The 27312-nt window shown below is 38.2% G+C and overlaps 1 protein-coding gene across 16 annotated transcripts in view; it reads left to right on the forward strand.

The window, feature by feature from the left end:
- Positions 1-27312, forward strand: part of SCMH1 (Scm polycomb group protein homolog 1) — a 144311-nt gene that overhangs the window by 84887 nt on the left and 32112 nt on the right. For 14 of the 16 annotated variants that reach the window (XM_081055413.1, XM_081055403.1, XM_081055412.1 and 11 more), the window contains 2 exons: positions 23091-23323; positions 26783-26909. The exons of the other annotated variants lie outside the window; for them this stretch is intronic. In XM_081055413.1, the coding sequence (XP_080911539.1) occupies positions 23091-23323; positions 26783-26909 (360 nt within the window). The remainder of the gene's footprint in view (positions 1-23090; positions 23324-26782; positions 26910-27312) is intronic. 16 annotated transcript variants of the gene reach the window in all.

Raw genomic sequence — 27312 nt, forward strand, 5'->3', positions numbered from 1 at the left:
AATTTAGATTATAAACATAGTAGGGAATCAGTACAGGGTACTATGTAGGGGAGTGACAAAATATGATTTATTTTTTAAAAATCACTGGCACTCAGACCCAGTACATAAAAGAACATTTACAACTCAACAAATAAAAAAGACCAGTTAACCCAGTTAAAAAAATGGGCCAAAGATTTGGATAGACTTTTCTCCAAAGATACACAAATGGCCAGTAAGCAGGTGAAATAATTCTCAACATCATTAGTCAATAGGGAAATGCAAATCAAAACTGTAGTGAGATACCACTTCACACCCGCGGGCTTGGCTATATTCAAAAGAGACAGTAGTGAGTGTTGACAGGATGTGGAGAAATGGGAACTCTTATACATTGCTAGTAGATTGTCACATGCTGCTGCCACTTTAGGAACAGTTTGGAAGGTACTCAAAATATTAAACACAGTTACCTGTGACCCAGCAATTCCACTTGTAGGTATATACTCAAGAGAATAGAAAACATATGTCCACACAAAAACATATGAATGTTCACGGCAGCGTTAATCGTAATAGCCAAAAAGTTGAAATAACCCAAAAGTTCATCCTCTGATGAATAGATAAATAAAATGTGATACATCCATAGGAAATATTATTTGGCAATGAAAAGGAATGAAGTACTGATACATGCTACAACATACATGAACCTTAAAAACATTAATGCTACGTGAAAAAAGCCAGTCACAAAAGACCAGATTGTATGATTGTCCAAAGTAGGCAAAAACACAGAGACAAAAATAGGTTAGTGGTTGTCAGGCTCTGAGGGGGTTGGGGGTGGGAATAGGGAATGATTGCTAATAGGTACAAGGTTTCTTTTTGGGATAATGAATATGATCTAAAATTAAATAGGGATGATGTTTGCACAACTCTGAATCTAGTAAAAACACTGACTTACATACTTTTTAAAAGGGTGAATTTTATGATATTTGAATCACATATATGTCAACAAAGCTATTATTTTAAAAAGAGTCACTTGGGTTGCTTTGTGGGGAATGGCTTGTGCTGTGGTATCTATGGACAAGGAGACCAGGGTGACTGGGATTAGGTTGGAGGCATTGAAGTGGAGAGGATTTGAGGTGGGGGGTGGGGGAAATGAGACCCACTTCCTGCATCGGGGAAGTGCCACTCCTCCATAGGCTTCAAGAAGCAAGCGCCTGGGCCCGAGGTATGAATGTGAGGCACAGGTATGAGAAGTCAGTTGCCATCCCGTTGCAAACCCTGTGAGATCTCTGTGGAAGCAGCAAGAGAACTGCCTTGAGAGTGGTAGCAGAGTCGTTTTTGTTCACTTGAGACTAAAACAGGGTAAGCTTGTTGATCTAGGCTATATTGAGTTGGGTTTATTTTCTCACTCTCCTGCCTAGGGAACTCTGTTATTTTAATCAGCGAATCTTGTAGAGCAGTTAGGCAGGTCTCAAGAGCCAGAAGAGCTGAGAGTCTTTGTGTCCAGGAATTGCTGGGCATGCATTCCTTTCTGACTGCACACCGTACAGATAAGAAACATGACTCACTATGTGGTTGATGTTTCCAGAGGTATTTGCTGACTGTTTTCCTCTCCTCTTTTGTGTGTCTCTGGAGATCTTAGATTTTTAACAGAGATGATCAGAAAGACCAGGCTCAGAAGGGAGAGAGGCCTTCTTCCAGTTGGCATTTCCAGACCAGGTCTTTTGGTCATCATTCCAGCAGCCAGGTTGTTTTCTTCCCACAACTCCCGCCTTCCCCACCCCATACCCTCAGTAGGTTCTGCAGTGCAGCTTTCAGTAATAGAACCTCAGCCATCTCAGGGTCCTGGCTAAGGAGCAATGATACAATGTGGAAAAAATGTGGTTACTCAACTCATTTCACAAAACAAGATGTTCTCTGTGTATTAGCGGTTCTCTTTCTAATCATACTATCTCCTCCTCCTTCTCTACCTCTGGTTCATTAGTGTGCAAATGTTAAAAAAAAATTTAAAGCAATATGAGATTGTTTCTTGCTCGCAGTAAATAGGAAAAAATACCAATATTAATTTAATGTTCTTTCACACATGTTGTTTCATTCTATCTCCCTGGTAATTCTGAACTAGGTGTAATTATTTTCAGATATATTTTGAGTGAAGTTCTGAAGATCAAGTGATATCCGAGTCTAGAGGGAGAGAGAGGCCATGGAGACCTTTCAGTAGGACCAGCTGGCAGGGCCATCACTTTGAGCCATATTGCCTTTGCACAGATATCTCCCCTATGCTTTCCCCGTTCTCCTTTGGGTTCCCTTCAAAGCTTCACTTGAGACCCTGGAGTTTGGCTTCCAGATCCTGATATGAAATAGGAAAGGAGTGTAGTGTCCTGTCAGAGCACTGAACGTGAGTCTAACCCAAACTGGGCCACAAACTTGTTTTATATCTGTGAGCAAGTCATTCCGAATGTGAGAGGTGGAGCTCTGTGAATGGTCCTTAAGGGCCCTTCCACCCTTGTAACACAATATAGTTTCCTGATCTTGGGGATGGAAATAAGTGACTCCTATGACTCTCTCTTACTTGGTCCCAGATCCATCAGCTCCCCTATCACCTAGCTCTGCCCCCCTCCCACACAGGGCTCTGCCTCGCGAAGGGGATGCCTGCTTGCCGGCTGTTTCTTCTTTGCAAAGCCCCATCCTTTCTAGCTCCTGCACCCTGAGGCCGAGCCAGCCTTGATGGACAGCAAGTACCAAGCTTGCAACTAATCCAGTGTACTTGGTTATAAAAGCTGTTTTTTTAGCTCACCACTTTGTGTGTGTGTGACTTAAAGTTGAAACAGAGGCATATGTTACTTTTTAAATTTAAAAACCAAATAAAAAGTTCGATCCACTTAGTATTGCTATAATGCTAATTAGGCCTTTAGCCATTATAATAATCCACTTAACTCTTCCTTGCTCTGATTTCAGGCTAGACAAGCCAGTTTCAGATTTTAGCTTAGCTTCCTATATAATGTTACAATAGTAAGAGAACATGCCAGCCAAGCTACTTCGTGTTTATATTTTTATTATAAATGAATCTGTTGCATTCTGAATTACACATCAGTCTTTTGTGACTTCATATAGTGTAAGCTGGGTCTGGCTGCCCTCTATAGACTGATACAAAGATAGGAGTCCAATAGAAATGCTGAGTGTACCTGTGGGAATAAATGGTCAGCCGGGCCTCTTTTACCCATTCACTCTGCGCTTTCTACCTGTGCTTTTGTACAAAGAGAAAACTTCAAAATCGGACTCAGTGCTGTGGTTGATGTGTAGGAGTATTACCCTGGTCTGGATGCTTACAAACAAAATTTTCAGAACATCTCTTCCTTTTTTTCTGTGAAACATTTAAAAAGTGTTTCCCGTACTTTATGAATGGTCTCTTCCTGTTGCAAAATTGCATAGGAAACTATACAGTAATCACTTGGGATTCTGGATCAGAAAGAGGATTAAACTGCAGTTCTAAACTCCACAAGAAGAAACTCGGGTAGGGGAGAGAATAACACAAGCAGGGCTAACCTGTAGGTCACACCACGCAGATCAGTTCTGCCTGTAGAGTTTATAGCAGGCGTGTCCAAACTGCAGCCCATGGGCCAACTGCGGTCCGCAATCCATTGTTAATTGGCCCGCAGCAAATTCCAAAAATATATTTAGTTTACTTAAATAAACCAGGTGAGGCAATACGTACTTCACCTCGAGTGAGTGGCCCGGCTGTTTGTGTATTTTACCGCATATGGCCCTTGGTGAAAACCGTTGAAAAAAGTTTGGACACCCCTGGTTTATAGTTTTGTGAGCATACATATAGACCAATAGAGAATTATGACTTTGCAGTAACAGTGCAAAAGGGCCCTAACCTAGACTGGAGGATTGGAAGTTGGAGGTTAGGGAAGGCTTCCTAATGCAGTGATATCTAAGCTGAGACTTGCAGAATGGGAAAGAAGAGATAAGAGCTGTAGCTAACCATGGGAACAGAGGAGTGGAGACCTAAGATTAAAAAAGAAAAGAAAAAGTGTAGTTGAGGAACTCAAAAATGTTTAAATGACCAGATTGTAGGGTGTAAGGAGAAGAGTGGAAAGAGAGAAGCGTGGAGAGGAAGGCACAGGAAATGCACAGCTTCCCTTTAGACCATTTTAAGGATCTGGGTCCTTCCCCTAAGAACAGTGAGAGCCATTGAATGGGCTTTAATTAGTGGAGTTACAGGTCGGATCTGTGTTTTAGAAGAACTATTCAGGTAGCAGTGAACAGTTGGGTGGCTTCCAGAAGCTAGTGACAGAGATGTAAATTAACACGCTGTTATAATATTCCAGATGAGAGAGTGAATCTAGGCAGTGACATCGTAATGAAAGGATAAGATTGGGGGGAGGGCACATTCTTTAAACGAAGAAGCCAAAACGTGAGTTCTTAAAGTGTAACACCCATGACAACTATTTTATTTTTTTAATACTTAGTTGCTAGCACTGCAACATGTAAAATAATGCTGGTTTTTCAGTATAAGTACTAATAAGGGAGTTAACACTATTCTTTCTGTCATGTCTCAGAAAGGTGTCCTGGTGTCCTTGTTAAATGGAACTAATTTATTAACTTCATCTTTATATCCCCAGCCCTTGGCACATAGTAGTTACTCAGGAATGTTTGTTGAGTGAACTAGATCGTGCTGTATTTTCTGATTCCGTTTCTATTCATTATCATCTAAAGCCATTGTTCACTTAATTATGAAAGTGAGAGTGCTACTGCAGTTTTAATAGCACATTAAAAGTTACTTAAACTAATGTTTTAAATTTCGGAAATCTTATGGCTAAAAATAAGAGTGGCAAGGGCCACTCATCTCGAGAGGCTCATCCGTGAGCCTATATTCACCCATTTCTCTGTCACTAAATGTATGGACACCTCTACACCTGAACTTCCACCCAACTTCTTTTTCTATTAAGCCACAACTAGCAAGAGTATGTCCTCTCTATAGGAAGCTTCTGGCCACCAATATGCCTGTCTTGTCTCCTGAGACGGTGTGTTCACTAACTATGTCAGAAAAAGTGAGGACACATTGGGTAATTAATGAAACAAATTATTTGGTGTCCTTATTGAGGACAGCCAGTTGGCTGTTTTCCCTTTTCTCCTTTCAGATATACTAGTTCCAGGCCTTGCCTTTATTGGACATACCATCTCCTCCCTCCCTACACACACTCACACACACACACACACACACAGAGGAGAGAGAGGGAGAGAGAGAGAGAGAGAGAGAGAGAGAATATCTCTATCCTTACTCCAGTTTTGGTCTTGTACTGTAATCACATCTAGAAACGCTGGCCTTTATTCATTCATCTATCCAGCAATTGTAGATCAGCCTCCTATTACGTTAGGCTCTTAGGCTCAGTGGAGTTGACAGAGAAGTGTCTCCTTCCCAGGTTGATTGATTTAAATGAGAAAATGGGTGTGCAGATGAATAGCACCGTGCAGACATAGCAGATGCCCACTGTATGTTCGTTATATCTCAATGAAGATGCCTAGACACCCCAAGAAAAGAGAACTGCACACACAGAGGCATTATAAGTGCTCTACTTTAGTCAGGAAAAATAAATCTGTTTATGAGATGAAGTTTGTGCAATGAGCCAGTACTCCTGCAACTGATTTTCTCTTATTGTATACTTATGGTACACACAAATAGAACTAAGAATATGGGAAATGAAATGAGTGGCACTAGATTATGAAACAAGGGATTTGGGTTCTCTCACTGATTCTAATTATGTCTGCCCAAGGGACAGAAAAACACTGTCCCATGCTTCCCTTCCAGCTCACTTCTCGTTCCTCCTTTACCAACCACAGATGCCTGACAATGGTAGTGATTTTTTGGCACGTGTAATGAAACAGCTGGCCATCTCTCAAACTCCTGGAAATAGTGAGAAGTGACTTAGGCAGTTCATAAATTTGACCACACCTGCTGTTTTCTTGGGAATACTTAGACCCCTGTAGTTTTCTTTGGCATGCTTGTATTGTAGCACTGTGTGCCAGCAACAATACATGTCAACTTGCAAAATCTCCTATTTAAATAAGTGTATGTGGTTCTTAGGAAAATTATATTGGAAACCAGTAGTATAAACTCTGCGTTATTACAGTTTCCCCTTAATTCCCTAGATGATTTTTTGAGGAAATATTATAGTTATAAATGAGAATTTCTGAATATCAGTAATGCCTTACTAGAAGAAAAACAAAACATAAACATTCATGTGTGTCAAGAAGATGAGGGAAACTTGACAAACTTGTAAACAGAACAAAGAAAAACAGGCTATGAAGGTGATATGGCAAGAAGGCAAGAGTTTGGAAGCTTCTTAGGGTCATTGTCTTATGCAAAGGACAACTGGAATGTGTTCATTTGCCTGGGGCTGACCAACAGGTGCTTCGTCACAAAGTGCTTTAATGCCACCTCTCTCGTGGGTGCCCTAGACTTGCCCAGACACATTGGCAGAGCAGATCACCTTTTGAGAAGACATAGCCCTCTACTTGCTGAAATTGCTTCTGAACCCCCTTACCTATTGCCCAGACAGCTAAGGACAGGCATTCCTCTGAGTTCCAGGTTTTTGAAGTTGGCTTGTGGTCCCATCGTGCATGATTTAATTATTCTTCTGTTTTTCCCCACTCTGTGCAGGTTTGTCAGCCTAAAAAGTCCCCAGGAAAACATGAAATGTCTTTATAGTTGCAGAGGTCCTCTCCTGATGCTGTAGGAATACGAGTAATGAGGAAAAGAAGGAGCTGGATATGGAGAACTGAACGTGTTAACTGAGTCAGATAGGAGCAGGAGGCAACCCATGCTTTATCAAATGAACTGGAATTTAGAGGAATGGAGTTTCAGCTTTGGCATCAGCCCAGCTGGCAGCAGAGAGCTGAACCCAGCCAAGTTGAGCAAAGCTAATAAAGAACACATCCTCTCAATTACTATGCCAAGACCAATGATACACTGCTGTGAATGAAAACAAGATCCCGGTCCAGGAAACTGATAAACCAAATGAGTTTCCCCCTGGTTTTTTTTTTTCCATTGTTTATGTTCTGTGTTGTGCAGACACACACACACACACACACTCAAGCTGGGCTTACTTACGTTTTATGAATCCTTTTCCGATTCCATGTGCTATGTTGTTCCGCATGGAAGAGAGATCTGGTAATGAATTCTTTAGGGCAGCTAAGACTCCTAACTAAGAACTGTTGGAGAACCCTAGAAGTCAGAGTACTTCTGTTAGATGCCCTTCATTATTATAACTAGGCATGTTTAGTTCTTTATCTTCCTTTATCTGCGGAAACTTTCTTGTTTTCTTTATTGGTTTCAGGGTAACATAATGGAAAGAGCATGGACTTTGGAGACCGAAAGGTCTAGGTTCAGATCCTCGCTTTAGCTCTATGTCCTTTCGCAAGTCTTTTATCCTCTGTGAGTTTAGATTCTTCATCTTTAAAATAGCGAAGTGTAATGGTTATCTTAGGAAACGGCACTTATTTGATTATTTGAGTTGCAAGCTAAAGTGGCTACTCTTTTTTCATGGAACATCATATTTACTTAAAAGAACAACTGACTTGGATATTTGGCAGACACTTTCTCCAAAATTAAGTGAACTGGTCACTTCAAGGAAGAGAACCTATAAGTATTCGTTGTAAATGATAAATTCAAACTTTCATGCAAATATTAGAATTTTGGAAAACTTGTATCCACCAACATGAGCTTAACATCTTCCCAATACGTAAAGACTTCAGAGCCACTCTTTACCACATTCTCTCTCATCTAGAAATTACTTTGGTTAAAATTTAGTTAGTTGCCTTCATATTAAATATGAGATGTCAGGAAGGTAAAAAGTCATAGAATCCTGGAATCTCAGAGTTAGAGGAAACCTCAGAAGTCATCACATAGTTCAGGCCTTGCCTGAAGACCATCCCCTATAAATATTCATCTAGCCTTTACTTAAATTCTTCCAGAGCCAGGGAGATTGTAACCTCTCAAAGGATCACCTTCCTTCGACTTGTGATAGCTCTAATGGCTAAAAGTATTTTTTTTTTAACTGAAATCTGCTTTCAGTATCTATCCAGTGGCTCAGATTCTGTTTCTTGTTTCAACTGGAACCTTTTCAGATAGCTCTTGATAGATACTTTTGTTCCTCTAGGTCTGTTTTCATAGATATTCCTGAGATTGGATAGTTTCCAAGCTCCCCATCAGCTTGGACTCTCTTCTTGATCCATTTCAGTTGACAGTGTTGTGCTGAGAGTGAACTCGCACAGTAGAGATGGTCTCACCTACACAATGGAGTAGCACTTTCTCTTCCCTTAAAAGAGGTCCATTCTATGACCTGACTTGTTGAAAATAAGGCATTGCATTTTTTCAGTTTCTCTGTTCTCAAATGGTCACAGTAGATGTTTAATGTTACCTCTTATCTAGTCTCAGCACCAGTTGAACTTCAGGACATAATGGCCATGTGAGGTAAGGGGATTTTCTGGTAGTTTTGCTTTTTTGCTACTGAGGGGTAGGGAATGGTAATTCACAAGATTTGAAAAATTATTTTATAATTCTCTTTTATCATAATAACCAGGCTGTAATAAACCAAGTATTTTCCTCAGTAAAAGTTTTTATCAGATAAGAGGATTCCTCCTCTTTCCCCGTAATAACTTCTCTTCATTCAAATCAGTAGTGACCGTAGAGTGTCTGATCTATAGAAATATGGAAGCCTACCTTAGAGCTGAGTTCAGTCACGTCCACACGGTCAGTACTCACTGTGTACTGTGGAGCCAGTCTTATTTGGAACTTTCCATGGAAAAGGATGTAGGTCACAAAAATATGTTAAACCTCATAATAACACATAATTCAAAGAGGTTAAGTGATTTACAAAGACTTGAACCTAGCTCTATGGGTTTCTGACTTCTAAATTCGTGTTCTTTCCACTGTATCACACTTCACTTCTCTATGCCTCAAAGGAAGTTTAGAGATAACCATTAGGTAATATCTCAGGTCTGAGATCATTGTAAATAAGATCAAGTGAGTTAATGAATGTTAAAGTACTTTGAGAATTGTGAAGTGTGATTCTCATGGGAGGGGTTTCCATCAGTGATTTTGGAAATTCATAGTGATATCTACCAGAAACTCCAGGGCCCTTATTTGCCCTGCAGGTAGGGGTTGGGATGAGTTTGAAATGTGTGCTAGAAGTAAAATGAGAAGGATCAAGAGTGGGACATAGATCCTTCAAAGCACCAGTGAGTAGTTACTGTGCATCGGGACAAGAGAAGTCAGTTTTCCAGGCCAGTCACTGCCAGCTGTTCAGCCATAGAAAATGAAATACTATAGCTCTCACAGGGGAAGTCATTCATAATTGAGTAAAGCCACCTGTGTATATAGTTTGTATAACCAACTATGCCAACTTAGATATTTCTGGAAAATTTAACTTTCATGGAAATAAAAGGGATTGAAAAAGCCATCTGGGGCAGTAGGTAGGACCCCCCTCCCCCCCAAGGATATTTTGAGTATGTGCAGGTTTCTCTGTCCTTTCTTCCACCCCTGGAATAGCTCCTGGTAGTCTGTCTCTGCTTTATACCGCTTGGGAGCCTATTTAGATAGGAGCTTATCCTGCCTCCGGTTGGTTACTTGTACTTATAGTGACAATGTATCACTACACTTTTTTCCTTTCTCTATTTATTTGTTAATGGGTGTTTGTGTTTTCAGAATTATGTTAACATATCTCAAATGAAAAACAATTCTCATCTTGATTGACTTGGCAGGAGCTAAACCCCAACCACATCAACAACAACAACAAAAAGTGTTATTTTTTTTTTAACTCCACGTTAACACTGAGGACTAATTGGATTTTCTTTATCTTGTTTTTCCCAGTAACATCAGCTGACCTACACCTGGCTTTCAGTGTAATACATGATGCTATATATTGAAAATTCAGTAAATTCTTTCAAAAATACTTATTGAGTTCCTACTGTGTATTAGCCAGTCAGTATGTTAGGTACTGCAAGGAATATAATTATATTAGAGGAGATAAGGTATAGATAAATAGAATATAGGGTAGAAACAGTTGTTGATGATTTGACTTCTGCATACAGATTTGGGTATTTTTTAGAACCACAGAATTCTCACAGAACTTTCAAGTGGAAGGACCTTTTTAGAGATTTACTAGCTATGTGACTTTGAACAAGTTAGCTTCTTTTAGCCTTAGTTTGTTCAACTATAAATAATAGTTCCTACTGACAGGTTATTGTAAGGAGTGAAATGAGTTCATATATTAGAACAAAATCGGCACATAGTAAGCGCTCAAATAATGTGAGTTATTTTCTAGTCTAATTCTGTTATTTTATAAATAAATTGAGGCCCGTAAGGGTAAGTCACTTCATCAAGTTTTATTTGGGTTAGCTACCAGATGACATATGTTGTTTGTATGATGATCGGTAAGGAGTATTTTTCATGGGTACTATTAAAAACTTTAAGCTTATGTATATTACGAAAGCTGGTGCTTATAAAGTAGTTGTCAAAAGTAGAATGAAATATTTAAGAGTTACCCAGAAACAGAGCTCAATAATACCGTAAAAACTGAGTAGGTGAAAAGAGAGAAGGTTGGGGAAGGCTTCTTGACACGTGTCCTTTGCTGAAGCATGCCTAGAATTAGTACCCAACTGAAGAAGCAATAAGAAAGGCCATTCCAGGGGGATTATCATGTACAAGGCATAAGCTAAGACCAAAAAAAAAAAAAAAAAAAAATGATTCTGAAAACCAAAGCACAGGGTTTATGTCAGAAAATTAAAATCACACGAAGTAAAATTATAAGCAGTGCCTGTTCAGAGAGACTTACCCAGAGAGTAAGAAGAGAACTGGAAGGGTTTTAACCAAGAGTGATAATGATCGTGTTTATGTTTTAGACAGATCCTTATGACCTGTTAGATAAGGGCTAGAGATAATTATGGGTGGCAGTAAGCTAAAGGAAGGTAGACCGGCCAGTTTGGCCATTTCAGTGATTAAGGCAAGAGATGATGAGGATCTGATTTAAGGAAGTGGGGTTGGAGTGAAAGAAACATATTTGCGACATCAGAGGAAATTTCTCTAGCAAAAGGTATATTCTTTTTTGATCCACATTCTTTTATTTTTTCAGTGCTAGAGAATCTAGCACTGAAGCAGACTAAGTAAGAAAAGATGTTGGGCAAACCATGGACTTAATGTCAAACTAAATAAATAGAATAAAGGCTGACTTGGAGGTGGACCATGTTATCAGCAGAACATGTCAGATGTAAGCATAGGCAGGTATAAAACCCAGGAAACTAAATCTGAAATCAATCAACAGAGTTACAAACCAAGAAGACCAGTTTTCCAGATGAATTTGTGATGAAAGATACAGTTTCTCCTAACCTTAAAGGCACTCGGAGCCAGCTTCTGGCAGGCTCACTTAATTTCTAGACATACCTTTAATTTCAAGGACACTAAAATAAATAGCTACTGTATATCCATTATTTATGTAAGGTGAACTTGCCCTTCTGTGTACTTAGTCACATTGCACATTGCCAAATTTGGAGCAGGATTGAAAGTTCCCAGAGTGATTAAAAACTAGCATGTGAAGACATGGTATTTCTTTGAATTTAAGGTTAAAAGGCTAGAAATTGCTACTAATGTGTGCAGCCCCTAGAGCAGCTGGTCCCAGGTACTGCCCAAATCATCCCATGTGAAGTGCAAAGTATTAGAATGTTCTCATACTAATTATTAGCATGAGAGGAATGAGAAAAAAAGGGGGGGTGGGTAGGACCGCAGCCTTTCTGCTCTCTTCAGAGTCTCCAGTGGGCCCCTCAAGTCTTAGGACAGGATTCCCACTTGCTGTATCTTCTACTAGAACAGTGATTCCGGGTCTCAGAACTATCCGGGTCACAAATATTGTTTGCCATCAGAGCGCCTTGCATGCTTTTCTCTTGTCCTTTGTCTTTCTAACCCTCTCCAATCTGCTCTTCTACCTCTCACGTATATTATAGAACCTTTATAGTTTGTTATAATATCTGATAAGCCTCGTCCCCTCTCATAGTTCTTCCTTTTCATTACTTTCTTAACTATATTCATGGTTTTTTTCTTTTTATTATTAGTTTCAGGTGTTCATGGGGGTTGTTGTCATATGAATTTAATATCAACTTGTCTAGCTCCAAAAGGACGGGGAAAAAAAGGTTTCTTGATGTTTTTATTGATTGCGTTAAATTTGGAAATTAATTTAGCAAGAACTAATAACTTGGTGACAGATATACAAAGGATGCCTTTTTATTTGTTTAAGTCCACTTTTGTGTCTTCCAGTAGTAATTTTTTTCATTATAAATTTTGCATATTTCTTGTTATTTTTATTTCTAAATACTTCTTCTTTCTAGATAATATTGTAAACAGGGTTTTGCCTTCCATTACATCCTCTAATTGGATATTACTTGAGTATATGAAAGCTATTGAGTTTTGCATGTTTCTTGTTACAATTGCTGATTTATTTCACTGTTTGAGCTAGCTTTTTCATAAATTCTCTAGAGAAGCACTGTCCAATAGAAATATAATTTGAGGTATCTTGTAATGTAAAATTTTCTAGTTAGTCACATTTAAAAAAATAAAGACAGATGAAATTAATTTTAACAGTACGTTTTATTTAATCCATAATATACAAAATATTACCATTTAATATGTAATCAGTATAAAGCAATATTAATGAAATATTCTACATTTTTTTTCCCACTAAATCTTCAAAATCCAGTGTGTATTTTACACTTACAACACATCTCTGTTTAAACTAGTTGCATTCAAAGTGCTCAAATTAGCTGTATGTGACTAGTACTTACTCTATTAGATGTCACATGTCTAGAGCTTTCCAGGTATTAGATATCATGTCATCTGCAAATAGGTAGTGTTTTGCTTCTTCTTTTTCAATTTCTTAGGCTCCTAATTGTTTTCTTCCCCTAACTCATGTCTCTGCTTCAATTCTTGCCTTCCTATAATCCATTCTCCACACAGTGTTCAGTGTGTTCTTTTTCCAAAGTAAATTAGATCACGTCCACACCATCATCCCGAAAGCTTGGCCCCCCCTGCTTTTCTGACTTCATCTTGTGCCATTATATTTCCTCTATTCACTCTGCGACAGTCTCTCAGGCCTTCCTTTTGTTTTTTAAACGAGTCAAGCTCATTATTTTCTTAGGGCCTTTTCACCTGCTGTCTCCTTTGCCCTAGTCCTCCATGTCCAATCCCTTCTTGTCATGCCAGTCTCAGCTCCAGTGTCACCTTCTCAAAGAGCCTTTCTTGACCATCCCTCAATGATTATCACATTGCTCTGTTTTATTTTCTTCATTGCACTTATCACCATCTGAGATGACCATTTTTATTTATATATACTTCTGATTCATACTATAGAGCCTACCACATGACATAGTCTCGATACAGAATGTTTGTTGGATGAATGAGTGACCAAATGAGTGAATGAAGGGATTTGAGTTAATAAGAGGAAAACTGTACGTTATGATGGGAAGAACAAGGACTTTGGAGTTAGACATGCTAGATTGAAATTCCAACCTTGCCTCGTTACTTACGTGACCTTGGCCAAGTTACTCGAGTTACAGTCGCCTCATCTGTTAGAGATAATAATATATGCTTCATAGGCAAGACTTCAAAGCCCATTGTTTTAACTGCCAGTATGTACTGCTTTTTATGCACCCTAGTAAATTTTATTGGCAATGATGATTGTAAACACTGCCATTGCAAATAGTATAGCACCTCTTTCATAGGAGGTGCTCAGTACATGCCAGTTCCTTTTAAGCAAAATTAACTCCATCATTAGGGGGCATCCGTGTGTAAACTACTTCCTTTCTCCATTCTCGGTCTTAACAGTTTCTGTCTGCCTTTTAGTGACATTATTGATCATTGTTATAGTCAAGAAAATAAGGATTAGATACACGCATATGTGCACAGATCAGCTGTTTGTCAGGGAGGGGAGACCAGTTGTACACACTCACGTGCTGCGACCCTGCCGTAGCTGTGCTGCCTTTACAGTGAACCTCACCGTTCCGGTTTCCATGTGTAGAACCATAGTACCCACCCTGTGTCCCTTGGCAGAGTCTTTGTGTATTAGAGCTGGCAGGTTCCTTAAATGTAATATGTGTGGACTCTTCTCAAGCTGACTCCAGCATCTCTCTCTAGCCTTACTTACCTCTTTCTCCTTCTTATGGACTTAAGCCACACAGAAGTACCCACAGGTCCTCATATAACCATGCTATTTTACAGCTCCACACCTTTCTACCTACTTTCCCCTCTGTCTGAAGTAACTTTACTCACCCTCCCCCTTTGCATTTTTCCTAATGCAAGATCAATTCATTCTTCAAGATTAGTTAAAATGTCACTTACTATGAAATCTTGCCTGACAAGTCTTGCTTGCCTGTCTTCCTTGCCCTCTGCCCTTCCCTTGCACAGTCACTCTCTCCTCCAAGTCTTTTTACTTGTATAAGAATTTTGACAAAGTTTTGTTAATTAAAGGCATAATTTTGTCTACCTTAGTAGCACCAAAATGTGTTGGGGAATATTCTGATCTTTCATCTTTCTCTGAAGTAGGACAGTCATTAAATTATTTAACTATTTACACTTGGAAAAATAAAAAAAATGATTGTGTTTAAATGACAAACTCAAGGTCACACCATAAGGGACAGAACTAAAATTAGATCCTTGGTCCCTTGACATTACCCATTTTTTTTTCCAACTAGGATAATTAACTTAGGATATGGCAGGACAGGGCTTCCTGGTGGGAAGAACTTCCAAATCTTGGAATCCCTCAGGGTAGCTTAAGAAATCCATTATTAAGAAGCTTTTAAATTAGTATGAAGCTTAATTTCCATGCTAGCTACTTAACACATGACCTGTGTGCCCTGATTTTTCAGAACTGTTAAGTTTAACTGATTAGCTGCTTCTGTCCGGATCTCTTAGGCCAGAGACAGCAACTTGTTTGCTGGTTGGCATAATGGACTTTTATGTCCATCCTTAAGGGAAAAGTGAAGGAAAAATATATATTTTCTGACATTAGAAGGCCAAGTAAAGCCCTGTTCAGTTCTTCTCTTATATCTATTTCCTTTTTTTCTTCTACAAACGTGCTAGATACCATCTAAGAACGCAGCACCTTCTCATATGATGGCAGGAATTCCAAAGTAAATCACTTACCTCTCTACCCTGCTCAGATTTCATGATCTGTTACTGAAGATATATGGGCAGTCTTAGGTTTATAGTAATCAGTTAATCATTTGGCATGTTGTTACTCAGGCTTAGGCATGGAATAGGTAGAGGGTTGGATTGCTTTTTTTTCTAGGCAAATGTGTTAGAAAAAGAAGGGCAAGGAAGTGGTTATAATTATGGATCAGTGGTTCTCAAACCTTTTGGTATCAGGAAACTTCAATATCCTTAAAAACCCCAAAGAGCCTAATATCACTGTATTAGAAATTAAAACTTAGAAGCTTTTAAAACAATAATATACAAGCACACATTCCATATCACACATGTAGCCTCTGGAAAACTCCACTGTGAAAGAATGAGAGTGAAAAAGGCAAATAATGTTTTAGTATCATGAAAATAGTTTTCACCTTACAGACCCTCAAAAGGATTTTAAGGACACCCAAGGGTTCCCAGACCATTCTCTGAAAACAACTAACTACATAACATTTAAAAAATCCATTTTACCAATAATGGCCATTTGTGTCATTTCAAGTTCTAAGTTATTACAGATAACATGCTGTGAGCATTTGTTTACACGTATCTGAGTGTCCATGTTCAAGAATTTTTCTGGAGTTTATTTCTAAGATTGAATCATAGGGTATATACACCTTCAGATTTATTAGACAATGCCTGTTATGCCCCCCCGGGGAGTCTTCTGAAAAATGCTACTATGAACATTCTAGTACCTATCTTTTGGTAGTCATACCACTCATTTCTCTCGGGCATATACCAAGGAGTGGATTGTTGGGTGCTAGGATATAAAGCTAAGCAGTTTTTTGGAGTGATTTACACACCAGCAATGGACAAGCGTTCTAGTTGCTTCGTATTCCTCACTGTATTAGGTATCATCACTTTTTTTAATTTTAGCAGTTTTGGTGGAGATGTAGAGTCTCGTATGTTTTTCCTCCTCTTCTATTTTTCCTGTTTTCTTTTAGATTTTTTAAAATTAAATTTATTAGGGTGACACTGCTTAGTAAAATTATATAGGTTTCAAGTATACATTTCGGGCCGGCCTGGTGGCTCAGGTGGTTAGAGCTCCATGCTCCTAACTCCGAAGGCTGCCGGTTCGATTCCCACATGGGCCAGTGGGCTCTCAAAAAAAAAAAAAAAAAAATCAAGTATACATTTCTATACTACATCATCTACATATTTTTAATTTGCACTTTTCTGATAACTGATAATGTTCAGCAAATTTTCATATTTTTATTGGCTATTTGTATATTCATTTTTATGACACAGCTCTTCGAGTCTTACTCATTTTTTAAATTGGATTGCCCATGTTTCTATTACAGATTTTTAGGAGTTTTTTAAATATATTCTGGATGTTACTTTTCTGATGTATGTGTTTTGTATATCTTTTCCCACTCTAGATTTTTTTCTTAATATTGTTTTTTGATGAATAGAATTTTTTTATTTTAATGAAGGCATAGATGTCAGTCTTTTATAATTAATGCTTTATGTGTCCTGTTTAATAAATCTTTGTTTACCCCAATGGTTTGAAGATATTGCTCTCTATGTTCGTCTAGAAGTTTAATGTTTTACCTTTCACATTAATTTTTTGTGTCTGGTGTGAAGTGGAGGGTTTAGGTCTCATCTTTTTTCCATATGGATATTTGTTTGACTCATCACAATTTTATTGGCGAGAGTATGTTTTCCCCACATATACGCACACGCACAGAATTAAAGGGGCACCTTTATTATAAACCAGATGACTGTACGTACGTGGCTCTATGTCTGGACTCTCCGTTTTGCTCCATGGATCCATTTCTATCCTTACACCAATAAACATGTCTTAATTACTGTAACTTTTTAATGAGTCTTGATATGAGCTTTGCTGTTATTCACCAAAATTGAGTCGGCTATTCTAAATCCTTTGCATTCCTAATAAAATTTAGAATTAAGTTGTCAATTTACAGACATACTCACACATTTAAAAGAATCTGCTTGGATTTTGATTGGAATTCCATTAGCTCTTTATAGATCAATTTAATGAGAATTGAGAGCTTAACAGTATTGAGTTTTCCAAGCCATGAATGTGATATATCCTTTCATGGCCAGGTAGCTAGAGCTTCTTGGATTTCTCTCAGAATGTTTTATAGTTTTTAGTGTAAATGTCTTACACATCTTTCACTGAATATTTGATTTTGGGTTTTTTACATTTATTTTCTAATTGATATATATAGAAATACAATAGATTTTTGTATTAAATTACGTCTAGTAACCTTTCAAAACTCATTTTTTTATTTTAATAAATTCCATAGGTGAAAGGGGGTACAGTTTATATAAAAGATCATGTCATGTGCAAATAATACTTCTTTACAATCTACCTTTATAGCTTTTATTTCTTTCTCTTATTACATTTGCCTCCAGTACATTGATGAATACAAGTGGTGATAATGGATATTTTTGTTTTGTTCCATAGTTCAGTAAAAAAAAGTCTTCGATATTTCATCATTAACTATGCTGTTAACTATAGTTTTTTTATAGATGACCTTTTCTATAAGAAAATTCCCTTCTATTCCTAGTTTGCTAATAGTTTTTAACGTGAATGGGTGTTGAATTTTGTCACATGCTTTTTCTGCATCTGTTGAGATGATATAGGTGTTTTCTGCTTTATTTTGTTAATGTAATGAGTTCACTTGATTTTTTTTCTATTGTTAAACACCTCTGTATTCCTAAGATAAGACCCACTTAGTCATGATACATTAATTATCATTTTTATATATTACTAGATTCAATTTGCTAATATTTTGTTAAGGATTTTTGCATCTATGTTCACGAGGACATTAGTTTATAGCAGGGTGTCCAAACTTTTTTCAACGTTTTTCACCAAGGGCCATATTCAATAAAATACACAAACAGCCCCGGGCCACTCACTCGAGGTGAAGTACGTATTGCCTCACCTGGTTTATTTAAGTAAACTAAATATATTTTTGGAATTTGCTGCGGGCCAATAAAAAATGGATCGACCTGCGGGCCGCAGTTTGGACACCCCTGGTTTATAGTTTTGTTTCCTTGTAATATCTTTGTCATATTTTGGTGCAAGAGTTACATTGGCCTGATAAAATGAGTTGGGGAGTGTTCCCTCCTCCTCTGTTTATCTAGAGGGGTTTTGGACCTCTTGTTATTATTTCTTCTTTAAATATTTGCTAGAGTTCACCAGTGAAGCCATCTGCATCTGGGATTTTCTTTGCAGAAGGTTTTTCATTGAAATTGCAATTTATTATGTAAAGGGTTCTTCATATTCTGTTTTTTCTTGTGTCCATTTTAATATTTTGTGTTTTTCAAGGAAGTTGGCCATTTTATCTAAATTTTCATATTTATTTATATAAAGTTATTCGTAATATCCTGTTATTGTCTTCTTAATGTCTAAAGTATATTTTTTATTCTTGATATTCGTAGATTGTGTTTTCTTTATATTTAGATCAGGCTTGTTAAAGGGTTATCTTTTCAAAGAAATTTGACTTTGTTAATTTTCACTATTATATGTCTGCTTTCTTTTTTCACTGACTTATTCACTCATACTATTAGTCTCTTTTACTTTCTTTGAGTTTAGTTTGATGCTCTTTTCCTAGCTTTTTAAAATATAAGATCATTGATATTTAACCTTCCTTCTCTTCTAATATAAGCATTTAGAGCTAAAAATTTTCCCTCTGAGCACTGCTTTAGCTAAACTTCGCGCATTAGGATATGTCATATTTTTATGAATTTTAAATTCCAAAATTTTTCTAACTTCTATTTTAATTTATTTGACATTTGAGTTACTTACAAATATATGTCACTTAATTTTTTAGCATTTGGGGTTTTTCTAATTAATTTTCTGTTGTTGATTTCTATTTAAATTCCACTCTGGATAGAAAACATATTCTGTATTATTTCAATTCTTTGAACCTTATTGAGGATTGCTTTTTTGCCCCACATGTTCCGTTAACATTTGAAAAAAATGTGTATTCTACATCGATGGGGTGTAGTGTCCTATATGTGTCAATTAGGTTGATTGAGTATTTAGTTATTTATGTTATTAGTTGGTTGTTATTCAAATCTTTCCTATCTTTATTTTTTTCAGCTTCTTCACCTATCAATTACTGAGAGACATGTTAAAATCTCCAGCTTTTAATTTTGTAATTGTCTATTTCTCCTTTTAGTTCTTTAAACTTTTACTTTATATATTTTGTGTTATTTAGGTACATAGGAATTTAAGGTTATTATTGCTTCCTTTTGGATTGACTACAGTCATGCACGCCGTATCATTGTTTCACTCAACAATGGACCTATAAGATTATAATGGAAGCTGAAAAACTCCTCCATCACTTACTGACGTCATAGCCATCGTAACATCAGAGCACAACACATTACTCACACATTACTCATGTCTAGAAATGTTGAGATACGCAAATACTTACCATTGTGTTACAACTACCTACAGTATTCATAGAGTAACATGCTGTACAAGTTTGTAGCCTAGGAGCAATAAGTTTGTATAAGTACACTTTGTCATGTTTGCAGAACAATGAAATCTAACGACATATTTCTCGGAACGTATCCCTATTGTTAAGTGGCACATGACTGTATTTTATCTTGCTGAAATTTTCCTTTTTAGTCTAGTTATACCCCTTTCCTTAAAGACTGCCTCATCTGATATTAATATAACCACATGATCTCTCCTTAGGTTAATGTTTACAGGGTGTATGTTTTTCCATCTGTTTGTTTTTATCTTCCTATGTTCTTATATTTCAAGTGTCCTTCTTTTTCAAGACCCTGTTATAAATAGATATAATTGGGACTTGGGATATTTTTTGGGGGGCCTGGTATTTTAATTTTTTCCTATTAATTATTTTACTAAATCCACTTGTATTTAATGTAATTATTTATTTGGATTTCAGTCTACCATTTTGAGCATTTTGCTTTTTGTTTTGTCTTTGTCTGAGTTCTTCCTCATGTCTTTATTCCTTCTTTCTTGCCTCCTTTTAGGTTAATTATGTTGTATTATTCTATTTTTATCTCCTTAGCTTTTAGTGATACATTCTTGTGTAATTCTTTTAATTAGTTTAAAACAGCCATCCTGGACTTATTAAGTTGGTGCAAAAGTAATTGCGGTTTTTGCAATTATTTTTAACCTTTCAAACTGCAATTACTATTGCACCAACCTAATATTAAAGTTTACCTCAAATAAGCGCTATTAATCACTCCCCAAATAATGCAAAACTTTTAACAAAGTTTGGCACCATTTACCGCATACTTCCATCCTTGTGCTATTACTTCATATAATTTACTAATACATATATTACAAACCCAGCAAGTTATTTTTTGAAATTCTTGTTCTAAATAGCCAATACTCTTTTGTATTTACCCCTTCTTGTGTTCTTCATTCCTTCCTGCAGTTCCATCAATCCATCTAGGATTACTTTCCTTCAGCCTAAAGAACTTCCTTTCTATTTCCTGCAGTTTAAATCTGCTGGTGACAAATTCTCTCAGCTTTGATTTGTCTGAAAATATTAATACACCTTCATTTTTGGAATATATTTTCACTGGGTATAGAACTCTAGGTTGGCAGATACACACGCACGCACACGCACATACACATCTAGATAGTCCTTAAAGGGCTAAAGTATATAAACTGCCAACATAGAGTTCTGTACCCAGTGAAAATATCCCTGTTCCTTGAACATGGGCCCTCTTGAGCTCTTGATTGACAACCTAATAGGTCTCCATCTCCTCAGCCTTAAAAAACTGCAAGAGATCATCCTACCTTTGAGAGGTTTGCAGCTTAGTTCTTTGACCTCTCGCTTCTCTTAAAATTTCAAAATATGGCATATATCCCAAAGAGGAGATCAGCTCTGTGGAGACGAGCTCTGTGTTTGAGGTAGACATCCTCCTTCTAGTGGGACCTTGTCTCTTAAAACCTTGTCTCTTAAAAGGGAGATTTCATTTTGCCTTTTAGAAGCTCTCAGCTGCTTCGCAGTTCCAGTGTGTAGGCTTAGAACTCAGCAAATGTCCCATGGGGAAAATTGGCCACACACATGGAGCTCCTCAAGTTCCAATCTGTCACAATACCCTCTCCGATTTCTCTTCCCTCCAGTAGAGCCCCTCTGCACAGGCCAAGACGAATGCTCAGTTCATGCTGCCAGTTGGCCAGTGCCCTCAGAAAAGAAAACAGTGTCAGCTACCTCAGAAGCCCTTCCCTTCCAGGTCTGGAATTGCAGTTCATCTAATCCTCGTTATTTCTACAACACTGCAGTGTTTTCCTCAATAATTTATCTGACTTTTTCTAGTTTTTGCCATAATCTATTACATCCTACCTGGAGCATAAGAAACATTACCTTCTACCTGCCCACTATAATTAGTTTTCTTAACTAGTCTCCCCAGTTCTTTTACCGCCCCACCCCCTCCCAGAGCAGCCAGAATGTTCCTTTTAAGTATATCCTACCGCTTCCCTTGTCAAAACCCTCCAGTGGCTTCCCTTCATACTTAGAATAAGTTCAAGTCATTTTCACAGCCTACAAAGTTCTACACAATCTTAGTGCCCCTTTCTCACCTAATTCCTCTCCACTCTCACCTTTGCTCATTCAATTCCAGCCATACTGACCTCCTTTCTGTCTCAAACACACTAACATGTTCCCATCTCAGAATTTGTGCACTTGTTATGTACCCTCTACTTGAAAGGCTCTTTCCTCAGAACTTCTGCCTTTATTTCATTTAGGAGCTTTGTGGCAATGTCACCTCTTCAAACAAGACTTTCCTCACCCCTCTATCTCCTTACCTTGCTTTAGTTTTAATCGTAGCACTTACCTAGCCCTTAACATTATATTGTGTGTTTATTTGTCTATGTTCTGTCTCCCCACTAGAAGGTAAGCTCCATCAGAGCTCCAACTACATTTTTGTTCACTGATCTACCTCCAAGGCTTAGAACAGTGCATACCTTCTAGTAAGTGCTCAATCATTATTTCTAGAATGGATTAGATATCCTTTACCTTGAAGAATTCTCAGTTTCAGGAGAAGATGAATGATTAGAGTAAAATGGAAAGTACTCTAACATAGATGTCTACAGAATTCTTTGGGAGAGGGTTGACTTCGTTGGGGTGTAGTCAGACAAGGCCTCAGTAAGAGTTGGCCCTGGAGCTGAGTGTTGAAAAGTGAGTATTGATGTATACCTGACCAGGAAGAATAGAGAACACAACATACCTGAATGACTAGGTGTTCAGAAAATGGTGGGTCCAGCACATGGAGGCAGGTGACAGCAAATGCCATCAGATATAACTGGAGAGCAAGGCAGGGGCAAAGTCACAAAAGTCCTTGATACCAGAATAAAAAATTTGAACTACCTTAAAGATAATATGAAGCAAAGATTTTTAAGGTAAGGAGAGATGCTGTCAGATGTATATGTTTCCATATGTTTCACTACTTTCACTGCAATAATCTCACTAAAACATTAGGTAGATCGAGGTAGAAAATGCCTGACTTGGTTGAAGAGCCTAGTTTCAAAACATAAGTCCTCATCCCAACTCACTGTGTAATCTGAGGAAGACATCATTTCCTCTTCTGAGCCTCAGATCTTCATTCCTAGCAGGAAAGGATTGTAGGCTTCTAAGAGTTACTACATCTCTAAGTCTGTGGTTCTGTGTGTATACTTTAACTAGATGCCTTGGGGAGAAAAATTTAATATTTTTTTCTGCATCTGCCAGAAATAATTAAAACTTCCAATTCTAGCCAATCTAAATTCACTTTTCCTCTGAGATTTTCTAACATTTAGGTCAGATGCCAGGAAACAAGTTTCTTGGGATAAAACTACCCAAGTGGAAGTAGCAAGTCTTTTTTTCTTCTCGGGCTGGGATGGGAATGCAGGTGGGAGGAGGGGGTGATAGAATGAGTCTTTTTCTTGCAGTTGTGATTCCAAAGAGTCCCTATCCTGCATCTGACGTGAACACTGAGAAGCCCAGCATCCACAGCAGCACCAAAACTGTCTTAGAGCATCAACCAGGACAGAGGGGGCGTAAACCAGGAAAGAAGCGGGGCCGCACACCCAAGCCTCTTATCCCCCATCCCATCTCTACCCCATCCAAGTCAGCTGAACCTTTGAAATTCCCAAAGAAGAGGGGTCCCAAACCTGGCAGTAAGGTAGGTAAAAATATGGGTTTCCCAGAGAGGGATAAAGGGTTATAAAGGAGTAACTCATCCATATCCATCCATCTTGGAAAGGGGAACGTCTGGCCCTATTTTCTCCGTTGTGTAAGCTTTTAAGAGGAATCTCCTAGAGTGTCATCCCTACTTAACTGGGAGTTGGTAAGATTAAACATAGGATGGTGTGGATAAGAAACAAATTTTGACTTTGAAAGTTACTCACATCGAAGGAATTCTGGTCTAATGTCTTCCATAGATGGAAGGCCCTACTCCTAATTGTTAACCGACCTAGAGTGGATGCCCAGGCATGTGAACAGAAAGAGAAAATTGGCTCTATAAATGTCCTTCTTTTTCTATTCCTTCCCCTTCTTTAAAAGAAAAAAAAATTATTGAATATCTACTAAGTTTCAGGCGCTGTATCAGACACCATTACATACATATCACACAATCTTCACAAAACTCTAGGAGATGAGTAATGTTTGTTATTTAATAGTTAAGTAAATTGAGACATAGAGATGTGAAATGATTTCCCTAAGTACACGTAGCTAATAAACAGCAACGGCTACAGAGATGGGTCCCCAGGTCTTCTAGTTTCAAGGTCACTGCTGTCCTACCACATATTTACTCTCTCATATTTCTTGAGGGAGATAACACTTACCTCTAGTGTAGGAAAAGACTGCTGAGTCAAGCTTCACTGACCACTGTTCCTGAAAGTACAGTCATGACTAGTTCTTCATGCATGTCTTCCCTAAGGAAGTTCTCACCTACTTCTCGAGGGCTTCCTTTGGTATCACCTCCATTCTATTCTGTTCCTAACTGTCAGAGGATTCCTCTGCAGCTCCGTCCTGAGCTAGACTACCTGAGTTCTAACATGGAGATGATATGCAGTTCTCTTGGACATTCCATTCCAATCTCATAAATTCTTCCCTAGGGTTGATTGGTTGGTTGGCTGGTTGGTTGGCTGGCTGGCTGGATGGATGGATGGATGGTTGGTTGGTTGGTTTTGTTTGGTTTATTACCCCCAGCTGACTTCAGTCCTTCTAGAATACAAGCTCCTCAAGGTCAAGAACCTAATCTTTTTCTTCTTTCTCCTGCAGTGCCTTAAATCTCAATCTCTTGGCAGATGTTCAGTGTATGCAGAACGGATAGATGGATGGTTTTAGTGATGTTACAGTTGAGATTGTCTCTTATTTATTGGCTTTAAATTCTCAATGCCACATGCTGATCTTTGAGTGTAACACATAATGCTCCTGCCCTACTACCACTAACCCCTAACCCAGGTCCTGATTCATTCTTGTTGTTTCCATTATTCTCTTCTCATTCTAATGTTGTGGAAGAGAGGCTGAAGGCCTAAGTTTCCAAGGCCAGAGAAGCTGTGCTTTTGATGATATGACAACATCTTGAGGACAATCAGATTAAAGAGAGAAAAAGCTTGTCTGTGAGGTTCCAAAGACAGACCCAGAACGAATAAGCAGAAACTCAAGAAGATAGGCATTGTCTCAACATAAAAGGAACAGTTAAATCTTTCCCAAAGTGGAAGTAGTGATCTCCTGTCACTAGAGGTATTTCAGCAGGAACTGGATGACGATATGGGAGGGATGTTTTCAGGGACAGTGAAGTAGAAATATTGGATGGATGGATGATTGGATTAAATGGCCTTTAAGATCCTTCAAAACATAAGAACTATGATTCTATGATTGCCTCTGCTCTCGGGCAGTCTTAACCATGGAAGCCAAAGTCCTCTTTCTTTCCAACCCTCTTGAAAACAATAATTCTCATCTTATCTTGTATTTTATGGCCTGGCACTTGACACCCTAATTCCTCTTCCTGTCTTTTTTGCTTGCTCCTGGAAGTGTATATCCTTCCTCTTAACCGGTAATCCTTCTATTCCTTTCTGAAGCAAAGTAGTCTTGTGACTAGAACATAGGCTTTGAAGCCAGACACACTTAGATTTATATCTCATCTCTACCTTTGTGACTTTGGAAATGCTTCCATAAATAAGGTTGTAAGCCCTAGTCTTCTCACCAATAAAATGGAGATGAGGTAATATATGAATAGATATAATACATGTAATTGTACCTACCTCAACGGGTGAAAAGATAATTTCATCTTTCTGCTTTCTTCTATAATATATGGCTACCTTACTTACCAGGATTGTTCCTTCAGGGACCCTACAACTCAGTAAAGTTGAACTGGTATTCCTTTCCTTTCTGACTCATTGCTTATTTGGGTTTTTACTTTTAGTAATATCAAAGTATATGAGATGCCCATGTTTCATGTATGCTTTGCATGTTTCATAAGTGTTTTTATGATTACTTTCACAGGCAAGGCCGTCTTATAGTATATGCTTGCTGTTGGTGGTGCTATCTCTTTAGAGAATATGCTCCTAGAAGGCAAACAGGTTTATATAGCTCCCAGCAGTGTACCTATCCTATGTGACATTTAGTAAAAAGGGATTTGTGTACCTCCGTAATAATCAATTATGTTTTCCTTGCATTCAGAAAGGCTTTTAGAAAACTTTGGAAAGAACATTCTGAGATCTTTCTCCCCCAGAGACTGCCCTGACCAGCTTAGAGGAGATACTAGGTGTCTCTCAAATCATTTTTATTACTTCCCCATTATTGGTATTCTATACTGTATGCTTCATTGAAAAACACTGACTGACACTTATTATATGCCAGGTACCATGATAGGAATGGTACTCAGAAGCAGACTCACAAAGAGTTCCAGGCTAATAAGGTACACCAGCATATAAATACATAATGACAATAATTGTGACAAATGCAACAATTCAAAGTACAGAGAGAGCAGCAAAGAGACCGTAACTAGAGGAAATCTAGAAATACTTACTGGATAAACATATATTGTAAGATAAAAAAAAAGAAAGGGCATTCCAAGCAGAAGGGGTGGTTTATTATTATTAAGGTGTAGACCAGGTAAAACCAGCGTTTTTAGAGAAGTAATATAGTTAGAGATGACTACAGTATAAGGTTGAAGGTAATAAGTGGCAGGTAATAAACTGAAGAGGCAGGAAGAGGGAAGTAGTTTATAGAGTTAGGGGAAGGTTCATTTCCATTTTTCAAGAGAGACAAAAAGTACAAAGCAATGTCAAAGTAGTCTTCAGCCACAGCATTTCCCCCCTCATTTTTGCTTTTGTCTGCCCAACTAATAAAGAACTTCAAATCATAATATTGAATCTAGTATAAAAAAAGTAACCTCAGTAAGCTTTGGTCGTATGGAAGCCCAGAATCTTGTACATGGATTCAGAAAAGTTTTACTAAGCATCTGCTGTGTGTACAGCATTAGGCAAGATGCTGTGTGTAAAACATACATAACACACAGTCCCACCTACAAATATACTTCAGTTTCATGGGTGAATTGACTGCTAGGAAGAGCGGAATGAGAAGACAAGTTACCTATCACAGGTAGCAAACTTTTCCCCATCCATTTTGACAGAGGAAACCTCGGACTTTGCTGAACCCACCACCCACCTCACCAACAACCAGCACCCCTGAACCGGACACCAGCACTGTACCCCAAGATGCTGCCACCATCCCCAGCTCAGCCATGCAGGCCCCCACAGGTAAGAGCAGATGACGTACTAGCGGCAACACGCCCCAGGCCCTAGTGCCTGTGCTTTCTCTTGCCTTGCACCAATAAATAGCCCCCGTCCATGTGTAAACTTAAAATAGGATCTTTTTAAAAAAAATTATCTTTGGCATTTTACATAGTTTCAGAGGTTTCTCTCCTGTCAAAACAATCAAAGAAACTTGGGTAGGTATTCTGTGAACTCAGGCTTGGAGAACTGGGACACGAGGGTGGGGTGAAGGCAGGGCAGTACCAGGAGCTCCCTGGCCCAGTTTGTAATAATACTATCCTTTCCAGTTCAGGTTGCTCCACACGTAGCGTGATCCCTTCCAGAACCCTCCCAGCATTATAGTAATCCTGCCACCACTCAAATACATATGAACCTGCTCTGATTTTTT

The sequence above is a fragment of the Rhinolophus hipposideros genome, assembly GCF_964194185.1.
Source record: "Rhinolophus hipposideros genome assembly, chromosome: 8".
In the NCBI taxonomy this organism is placed as follows: Eukaryota; Metazoa; Chordata; class Mammalia; order Chiroptera; family Rhinolophidae; genus Rhinolophus; species Rhinolophus hipposideros.